This window comes from Danio rerio, chromosome 25 (genome assembly GCF_049306965.1).
Source record: "Danio rerio strain Tuebingen ecotype United States chromosome 25, GRCz12tu, whole genome shotgun sequence".
Lineage (NCBI taxonomy): Eukaryota > Metazoa > Chordata > Actinopteri > Cypriniformes > Danionidae > Danio > Danio rerio.
The window spans coordinates 31991414-32002404 of NC_133200.1; the positions used below are offsets into that span (position 1 = coordinate 31991414).

The window sequence follows — 10991 nt, forward strand, 5'->3', positions numbered from 1 at the left end:
TGAAATGTCATTTCCATCACACATTTTTAGAAAATAATTAAAAAGTTCTTATCACACATTAAAAGTGTATTCACAATGTATAAGTTCAAGCTTTATTTAATATACAAATTCACCTTATTTATTTGCTAATAAGCTCTCAACCAAATTAATATTACATTTTAGAGTGTGACAGGTGTACAATTCCGCATACAACTAATTTATTTCATTGACAAATGTATAATTATTATATATATTGGGGAAAGATTGGTTTAACTAGATAGAAAAATGACCTTGAACAATGTTTGACTGCCATAATTCATTTCATTTTGAAAAAAAAGCTGTATATCGAGATGTGGTGGAATGGACATTTGTTCAGTTCACAATGGAAAAAATGTTTCTCTTTTTATCCAAGTTTATCCTCTTACTGATCTTAAAACTAGACAAATTGTGTGTGTGTGTGTGTGTGTGTGTGTGTGTGTGTGTGTGTGTGTGTGTGTGTGTGTGTGTGTATATATATATATATGATAAGATTTAAATGTATGTTAGTGAAAAGTTTATCTGTGCATGAATCTTTAACTTGTTTCTGGCCTTTCTAAAATTGGCATAAAATGGACATTTTTACATTTTTCTTTCATATTGCAACATAAATCTGAGTGATGTGGCTTCTTAAATAAAAAAGTTAATCAAACCTATCCAGTCCTTTAGGAAGGTCATCTTAAGCTCTGCACGTTTATTGATCATTGCTCACATTCAGATTTGCACATTCAACACGCTTTTCTTTCTTTGGCTCAGATGTTTATTTGCATATTGCAGATATTGGACTCCATCAAGCTTTGTGATAAAGTTCAATTCAATTCAATTGATGTTTATTTCTATAGCGCTTTTACAATGTAGATTGTGCCAACGCAGCTTAACATAGAAGTTCTAGTAAATTGAAACTGCTTCAGTCCAGTTTTCAGAGTTTAAGTTCAGTTTAAATTCAGTTCATTGTGGTTTAATTCACACTGCTGAAAGTCTAAACACTGAAGAGCAAATCCATCGATGCACAGCTCCACAATTCCCACACCAAGCATGCCAGTGGCGACAGTGGCGAGGAACAAAACTTCACCAATAGACGAAAGTGAAGGGAAAAAAAACCTTAAACAGAGGCTCAGTTTGAGCATGGCCCAAACTTCCTGTGTGGAGCTGCAGTCTAAGTGCCGGTGGCTGAAGAACACTGGACATCCATCGTGGAGAACTGCAGGTGTGGATAAAGCAACCCAGGCTCATTGTGAAAACATAGTCCCGCGGACGTTTCTGGAGACTGTGAATTATGTAGGCGGAGGTATGTATGGCTGCATTTAATTTTTTAAGCAACCCACAGAGAAATGCCAACTGGCCCAGAATCTGAGTTGCATCCAATGCTTTATAATGTGCTCACCTAACCCTACCCCTCACAGTGATGTCACTAGCTCCATTGAGTGCTTTGTGTCTGACATTGCATCTCTAAGCGATGCAATCTCAGCTTGCACCATAAGGCTGTATCCAGATGCTATTGCACCTGCTTGCTGTGAGGCAACAGTGCTAAGCACTGAGCCACCCTGCCACCATGTAATTCAAGTTGAACTACATGAAGACGTGAAAATAGGAAAAAAAACTAGTATGTTTTACTTTCTGTACATGCACGTTTAACAACTTTATTTCCTCCAAGTGGAATTCTGAAGTTGCTACAATAAAGAAAAATGCAACCCAGGCTCATTCTGGAAACGTAGTAACGTGGACGTTTCTGAAGACCGTTTCTCGTTCCGTGCTTGCCGGCTGACCGCTTACCTCTGTGTGGAGGGCTTTCCAGCCACAACCAGTTGGTCCAGTTAGCTTACATGTGCGTTGGTGGACTTGATGATGCAGAGAGGAGTTGATAACGACGACCGGGTTCAAGTCCAGAGAGGAGCGGTTCCAGAAATCAGGTTCGACAAAAACAAAATCCAAAAAATAAAGTGAACGAGTGAACAACAGGCTGAGAATGTGGTCAAATCTAAAAAGAACGGCGCTCGCGAGAGACTTTGACATGCAAAAAAGCACGTACAGCGGCCTCTCGCGGATTCGCAAAATCAAACATTCCACAAACACATACCTCCCGGGTTATATTTTGTGGTCTCCAGAAACGCTCACAGAACTATGATTCCAGAATGAGCCCCCTACTAAAAAATCCATCTTAAACCAGCCTAGGCTGGTTGGCTGGTTTTAGCTGGTCGACCAGGCTGGTTTTAGAGGTGTTTTGGCCATTTCCAGGCTGGTTTCCAGCCATTTCCAGCCTGGTCTTAGCAGGTCAGGCTGGGAGATGACCAGCTAAAACCAGCTTGACCAGCCTAGCCAGGCTGGGAGTCCAGCCAAAACCAGCTATGTCCAGCTTAGACCAGGCTGGTCAAGCTGGTTTTAGCTGGATTTAGCTGGTCATTTTCCAGCCTGATCAGCTAAGACTAGGCTGGAAATGGCTGGAAACCAGCCTGGAAATGGCCAAAACCCTTCTAAAACCAGGCTGGTCGACCAGCTTAAATCAGCCAACCAGCCTAGGCTGGTTTAAGCTGGATTTTTCAGTAGGGCCTGGGTTGGAAAAATGTTAAAGCTAGTAATAGTAATAAATTAACATAGCTATGAACTTAGCTATCATGTTTTAGCACATTGCCGAAGTTCATTTAGCTGATGCTAGTGTGTTAAGCAAATAGCTAACATGAATTAGCATGTTTAAGCTTGTTTTAAAGCATGGCTAATATGTTTTAGCATCTTGCTAACTAATAAACAAAAAAAGAATGCTATTTTGTTTACTGGGTAGACAGGAAATGACAGAATATTTATGTAAAAATTTACAGTCTGTTTAGTAAAACCTACCCAAGTTAATTTTACTTAACAGTAGTTTTACTTATACACTCAAAGAAGCACTTATAAGAGATATGACAGTAAAAAGAGAAAGGAAACAAGAATCAGTGTATCTGTAAGGAGAGCAGTCACGTGTATGTACTAATATAGACATAAAACTGAACACCTCAACATTGCAATACATCAAGGTCGACCCAACAGCCTTTAAATATCTAGAAACACTCAAACAGTTAATCTCAAGTGTACATAAAAGAGCATAAATAAACCAGTGTCCTTCAGAAAGTTCTCTTGAATAGAACGAAAATAATATTCACCTACTTTCACTGATCCACATCCAACAGTGTCATCATGTCACTAAGGTTAACGTGAACTTTAAAAAAAACATAGGAAAAACGGTTCCATTTTTAGCACATCACTGTTGTGTAAACACACCCTTACTGCCAACAGCACTTTTACAAACCTATGCACATACAGTACTACTAAGCTGTCAGTGAGATTTGAATCACCAACCTAATAATAAGTAAAGAGTATAAGTTTACATTGTGGCAGCTTGTGACACTGCACTAGTTGTACTGACATTTCATCCCACCGAGTTCCAAGCATGGTTTGCAAGAGGCACTACAGTGCAGGCTAGCGAAACTCTTTCTGTCCTGAGGTGACCCACATGATGTTATTTCCAGTTTAAACATATTTAGCTCTTACCCATAGAGCTCATTCTGCTTGGCAGTATAAGTTTTCGCCTATTGGCAGCATCTGTTATCCATCTCAGTAACTGAAGACCTTGTGTACATCTGTGACACTATAGCCGATTTAAGAACAAAACTGACTAAAATTAGGCGACATGGTAGCTTAGTGGTTGGCACTGTCACCTCACAGCAAGATGGTCACTGGTTTGAGTCTCGGCAAAGTCAGTTGACATATCTGTGTGAAGTTTGCATGTTCTTGTTGGCTTGGGTTTCCTCTGGGTGCTCCGGTTTCCCACACAGTCTTAAGAAATGCGGTATAGGTGAATTAAATAAACAAAATGTCTGTGGCTATGACTTATAGCTAAGTTGGTGGTTCATTCCGCTGTGATACCCCCTGATGAATAAAAGGACAAAGCCGAAGGTGAATGAATGACAAATTATTAGGCCCACTGTTGATAATCAATTAAACTACTATAACTATTACACAATTAAAAAACATTGCACAAACCAAACATGCTTGAAAACAAAGTAAAGTGCTTGTATTGTAATTCAATTTAATTCTAGCAAAATTCTTGTCTTGTGTCCTGAATATGTCAACAATAATTATTTTCTCTTTAGAAGTGAACCAAAATCATTAATATTGTAATAAAACATCAGGAAATGCTCTTTATAAGCAGGCCATACTATTTTTGAGTGTAAGTAAAAAATGGTGATAGGTGATCGTCTTCAGATACTATTTTCGTTATACTGGTTGAAAGGCTCTTCTCATGCTAATAGCAGGGGTGAACTTTGGGGGACATAAGCAATTCAAGATATGAGGCCCAAGCATTAAAACTCACAACACTCTCTTTCTCTGTAGATATTTTTAAGTGAAACCTCTATCTTCTTATTGTAAAATTCAATACAATAAATTTAAGATCACAAACTAACTATATACAAATAATTGGGCATATTTTCTTTGAAAAAGAGTAATTACATTAAAATAGTAATTGTTATAGATAGATTTTACAACATACGATAAAAAACCATATAAAAGAGCTATATGATTAATGTAGGCTTCTTGCCATTGGTCGGGGCCTTCTTATTCCCTGGGGCCCTAAATGGTTGCCTACCTCGCTTACTGGTTATTTGGACGGGAAATTTTCACCGGATGTTGGTAACAACCAAATACACCCATATATGTAAATAAAACAAAACTACTTAGTATACAAATTGAGTTATACTGAATAAAGTGAAATGAAACAGGTATGAAACACATTAAAAAAGGGAGGTGTGGAAAGGCAGTAAAAGCCCAGACAGCAGTTGAAATCTCTCAGAAGCTCTTCAGCAACTCTCTGCCCTTTGTCATTGTAAATTAATTTCAGCTGCTTCAGTATACCATCTACATTAGCAGGATGATGAAGATGAAACTATGGTGGAAATATGAGCAAGATAATTATCCAAAACAAAGCCAAGGAAACTCAAATGTTTCAGAGAAAGAAAATCAAGCTGTAGAATGGCCCAGCCAATCATCTGACTTGAATCCAATAGAAAATACAAACTAAAGATCAGATTTGACTGACAAGAACCACAGAACCGTCAATATTTGTACACACTGATGAAGTCTGTAAAAAAAAATCACCTGAGCAATGCATTTAATTTCATTCCATACCACATGTTTTTGGATTTGTGGGGGAAACTGGAGCACCCGAAGATGGGGAGAACATGCAAACTCCACACAGAAAAGCCAACTGAACCAGACGGGGCTCGAACCACTGACCTTCTTGCTGTGAGGTGATTCTGCTACCCACTGCGTCACTGTGCTGCCCTACACATAACATTTTTTCTGTTATTTTTTGGTTGAACTTTTTTTATGTTTGTATTGTTTACGTTTTAACCTAAATCTGGGTTAATCCCATGTCAACAGCTCCTTTAAAAAAAAAAAAAAAAAAAAAAAATATATATATATATATATATATATATATATATATATATATATATATATAATTTTATTATGGGTTTTCACCTTTTTTTGGATAAGACAGTGGAGATTTCTACAGACAGGAAATGTGGGGAGCAGAGATAGGGGAAGGATCAGCAAAGGACCTTAAGCCTGGAATCAAACTCAGGTCGCCGTGAGCACCTTGATGCTATGTGTCAAAGCACTAACCACTAGGCTATTGCCACTGACCTCTGTTAAAAATATTACACCCAGGAAAAAACACGACGTGTTTAATACTTACTTCCCCCACTGTATATGTATATTAAAATTCTGTGGACGCTGTAGGACCAAAAAAAAAGTTTTAAAGTTGGGTTAAAAATCACAATCCAACATGCTTTTTAGGTTAAAACAGCCCAATGCTGGGTTCTTTTATTGACCCAACACTGGGTCTCTCTGGTTTATGTTACATATTGTAGTGAGGATAGTCCAGTGTGCATTCATGCATTCACGAAGCATCCATGGGTTTGGATGGCGATTTGAATGGTGGAACGTAAGCTTTCTGTGCTATCAGGCTAACTTTAGCATTTTCGAAGATCTCTGCACCTTACTACTGCACTTAAGGTGATGATCTCTGCACCTTACTACTGCACTTAAGGTGATGATACAAGGGGCAACTCTTTGAGCTTTTTGTTCCTAGACAATATTGAAGAGCAATGCTGCTTGGCTACTTTTCCTAGCAAGAAAATGGTATCTGTATCTGGTTGCCCCAATTAGTTGCCCTATGTCTCACCTTGATGCCCATTGATGGCATTAATCATTGACCAAAGTTTTCTGGCAACAATTCCCCTGTGTATCATCACCTTTAAATTTAAGTAAAGAACATCACTCCAAAAGAGCTCAAAGATTCGCACAAAGTGTCACCTTGAGTAGTTTAGAGTCATGGCACAACCAAAATGTCACATTGGTCCGACAAGCATTTGAATTCCGCCCTTTCAGACTTGGCAACAGTTTAATGATGTTTATTAACATCATGCAAGATGTCTTGGTGCCAAATATATTTTCATTAAGCTGGTCTAAACATGCCAACAAGATATACAGATACAGGCTACATGAACACGAAAGCTTTTTTAATACTGAGCTTAAATTGTAGATAAAACACTCATTACTTTTAATGAATATGTACTGAATATAACAACACCGGAGTATTGGAAAGACATGTCTCAGAATAAATTTTTGCGAAACATAAAATGTGCTGCTTCTTGTATGTTTTGTGGCAAATTTTAGACGACATTTTCACTAAGTGAAGTTTGTTTATAAACAAATTTTGAGAGGATCACATGCTTATAATTGCTTGCAGCTGGTCCCGCATTATCCAATTCATGATTCACCAATCAGACGATTCCTAAGCCACTATAAATACCCTAAGTTCCATATAACAGCCATCATCATTTTTAAGAATCCCTCTTCCACCCCTACTACTCCTCCTCCTTTCCTAGATGGGTGGACCGGTGGTTAGCACTGTTGCCTCACTGCAAGAATGTCACTGGTTCTAGTCTTTACCAAGCCAGCCAACGTTTCTGTGCAGAGTTTACACATTCTCCCAGCTCATGTGGGTTTCCCCCGGGTTCCCCGGTTTCCTCCCACCATCCAAAAACTTGCAACTTAAGTTAATTGACTAAGCCAAATGACAGTGTTTAAGCATGTGAAATTCTGTCATACTGCGCTGCGAAAAGGGGTGGGATTAAGCAAGATGATTTGACAAAAAAGTGAGTGATTGGTCCATATTTGAAACTTCTGTACACTCAGGTCATGTTTAGATGTTTGATTGGTTGCACGCAGTCACATGATTCGATTTCGCAGGTCAGTTTTGACCAGGTATTGACTTTGCAATGCAGCGAACTGCTAAACTTGTCGCATGAGCTTGCGTTTCCGGTCTGTTGCATTCACATGCATACGAATGGAAGTCTATGGGGCGAAAGAGCAGTGTGTCCATGGCTTAATAGAAATAGATATGTCAGGCAAGTGCATTCAGTTACAAACTGTTGACACTGTTAGTAAGTACATGAAAATAATCCTTTGTTCGTAGATAATATGAATCTGTGAATATAATTAGTGTGCATGTTAGTGTCATACTGCATTAATATCTTAAACTGCAGACTGCAGTCAAACATGTTTAAGTATGTTTTTGTGATATCACAGAAATGTAGGCTGATGTACTGTGTTGCAAAGTAAAGCTTTAAAAATAAATAGAAATGCTTTATTTTGCAACAATAAACTCCATGCAGCTATCTGTTTTCAAGGGAAATTCACCATGTGTCACAGTTTTCCAAGAAAAACCCACCATGAGCCGTTTGATTAAATTAATATAACCTGATATTTACTCAATTATCTTCTGCTGTCTTCTCCAAGAAAGAAAGTCAGGCCATTTTTATATATTGTGGCAGTGAGTAAATGGTGATAGAACATAATTTTTTTTTCTTGTGTGAATTATCCTTTAACTTAATCAAATTATACATTTATGGCCTTGAGGCAAAATAAAATGCTACAATGAAAAGTATATATGTTTTATTTGCCATTAACATGGTTACTAAGGTTCAGTCAATTTAAGACACAATCACTTCTTTCCTCTCTTTTGGAATCCTGAGAAGAAATGTCCACACAGATCCATTCCTTGGAAACCCCTTCATTTGCTTAGAAGGTTTCCACATGTTTCCCGCAATGGTGTATTCCAGAGTCAAGGTGCGATTCAGTGTGAACACTGAGTCTCCTCTCACTACAGATGTAAACAGTGCCCCCTTGCTATTGCCATAGTGCCCAGGCATTGATGTCCATTGCCCTGTGGTGATGTTGTAGCAATCCATCAAACAGCGCAGGAAATCATCTTTGGGACCATTGCGTATGACATAAAGGTTGTCCCTGTGGGCCACCATACAGTGTCCATAGCTCTGGTGCTTCAGAAGGGTACTCACCAGAACCCATGCATCTTGTTTTGGGATGTATTCATAGATTTCATTGGTGTCCATCGGCTTCCAAAGACACACAAATATTCGGCTCATGGCATTGGTGCATGCGATCCCCGCTACCGGTCGAGGTAAAGGTGCTGCAAAAGTCCACTCCTTTGTGGCAACATTATATATCTCAACTGAGGACATAGTGGTCCCTCCAGACTCTCCTCCCATGGCATAGAGGCTACCTTCAATCCCTGTTAGGGTGAAGTTGTACCGTGACTGTCTGGGGCCTGGCAGCAAACTCCAGGTGTTGGTGACAACATCATAGCAAAAGCTAGCATCCACAGCTCTCTTGTCAACACCATGCACACCTCCAACAACATAGAGTTGGTTGTCCAAAACAGTCAAACCAGACAAAGATGTGCTGGCCTCCATAGGCAAGGCGGTAAGAACCTTCCAGTCTCCTTCATCCTCATCGAGGTAGCATACCGTTCTTGTGGCAGCAAGAGGAAGCTCATCTGCGGTGCAAGTTGAGTGGGAACCTACCGCCACGAATGCACTAGGAACCAGAGAGTCCACAAATTCGGTCAGCTCCTGTGGAAGGTCCTTCAAGTCCTCTTGCAGGTCATGGTACATATTGCGAATAAACTGCGCCGACATTTCTTGGAGACCCCATAAACCATAAATGGCAGAAGCTTGGTACATGAGCAGACAATTGTCAGAGTTGAGAAGATCCTGAAGATGCCTGGCAAGTGGTTCGGTCTGGAAGAAAGCAGCACATTCAATGGCTTCCAAAATCTCATCATCATTTAGAATGGGTCTGTCACCAGTGGCCACAGACAACATTATTACGAATCCTTTAGCTTTAAGGTTCTTGAGGTGAATCTCTTCTTGATGGCACTCTATCATCCCAGATCTGTAAAGAGCCCTGAAATATTCGCATTCCTTTATCAACAAAGACTTGTTTGTTTCAAAGACATTATCTCCAACTCTGACCTTGACAATATCCATGTCTAGCAGCCTATTTGAACAAACTGGTCTGGTGTTCTTGGATAATAAAAGCTTACTGTTGTTTAAAATAATGCATGGTGAACAATTGTCTACAAAATATCCACCAAAACTCAACCATAGCCTGGCATTTACAACAAAATAGCCCCGCAAGTGAGTTAACAGAACTGCCCCCCTCCAGCTGGCGCATGGTTGGGGTTCAGTTCTGTTACTAAGATAGCACTGCCTATTGATAGCAGCAGTGCCTCATGACAGACATTTAACAGAAATGAGCAATGACTTGAGCGAGGAACAACATACTCATAACACTTTTAAGGTCAATGATATGAATTACACTGCATCTGTGATTAATTGTGCTGATTGGTTGTTTGTTCTTGCTAGCGGCAGTGTCATTGTATCCAACAAAACAGTTAGCTCAAGCTGTTGGATTCTTTGAGGTTTATTAAGTGATACTTCATATTGTTTGTTCTATGGGTGTGAATGACACATCAAGTTATGTGGTATGTAAATACGTTACTAAAGACGTCAGATGGACAATTAAGTAAAAATGAATCTGAACTGAGTTGACTGGATTTGTTTAAGAGATCTAGTGAAGTATCAAGCAAATACTTTCCAGACACATATTTTTATGTAGAATTTTTGAGGACAGCACAAAATTTTAAGCAATACACATTTACATTCGAATGAAAATGTATCTCCTTTTTAAAAAGGACACTATTTTGTAAATGTAACTGCAGGTTAGCCATGTATATAAACTGTCCACCCTATACACAACACCTAAACCCTTTCTGAATGTGACTCTAATGTAACGTTTATCTTTTGTAAAGTTGCTTTAGAGGCGACGCAGTGGCGCATTAGGTAGTGCTGTCACCTCACAGCAAGAAGGTCACTGGTTCAATCCTCGGTTTAGTTGGCGTTTCTGTGTGGAGTTTGCATGTTCTCCCTGCGTTCACGTGGGTTTCCTCCGGGTGCTCCGGTTTCCCCCACAGTCCAAAGACATGGGGTACAGGTGAGTTCCCCTTCGGGGGGAACTTCAGCACTATAAGTGGATTTGATTGTAAAATCCACGCATTGGGAGGTTCGGTTCAGAAGCTACTCGTCTGAAAGAGTATTGAACGGGCCAATTAAGAATGAATTGGCAGCGCAAGCCTGCGCAGGTGAGCGGCATAAGCAATCAACTGAGTATATAAGCTCACCTGGCGCCAGCAGACGCTATCCTTTTCGCTTCAGAGACTTTCTGATCGAGTCGATGAGGGTTCCTCCTGCTGTGACCAGCGATTCTGAGCGAACGAGAGCATTCTCCCGGTCCAGAGTGTGTACACGCAGTGGCAGACGGTCGAGCTGGGTTTCTCCCTTGCCTGGCGTTCTTTGGGTCCGGTCCTCCAGAGCGGTGCGTATAAAGTTGCAAACTTCACAGAAAGAGCAACACAGTCGTGCAGCACGTCCTTATCAGGACGGCGCTCCGACTGTGCGTTTCTGGATGCGGTGGTTTCCTGTCCTCGGATGATGGGCGCGGGCACTGCGTTACATGTCTGGGGGTCCAGCATGTTAATGCGCTGCTCGCGGGCAGTTCATGTCGTCATTGCGATGCCA

At 40.1% G+C, this 10991-nt stretch overlaps 1 protein-coding gene across 1 annotated transcript; it reads right to left on the bottom strand.

Moving 5' to 3' along the window:
* Positions 1-7693: 7693 nt before the first annotated feature.
* Positions 7694-10392, bottom strand: kbtbd13b (kelch repeat and BTB domain containing 13b). Its single transcript, XM_693582.8, has one exon. The coding sequence runs from the start codon at positions 9399-9401 to the stop codon at positions 8046-8048; it is 1356 nt and encodes a 451-aa protein (XP_698674.3). The 5' UTR covers positions 9402-10392; the 3' UTR covers positions 7694-8045.
* Between the last annotated feature and the right edge of the window lie 599 nt (positions 10393-10991).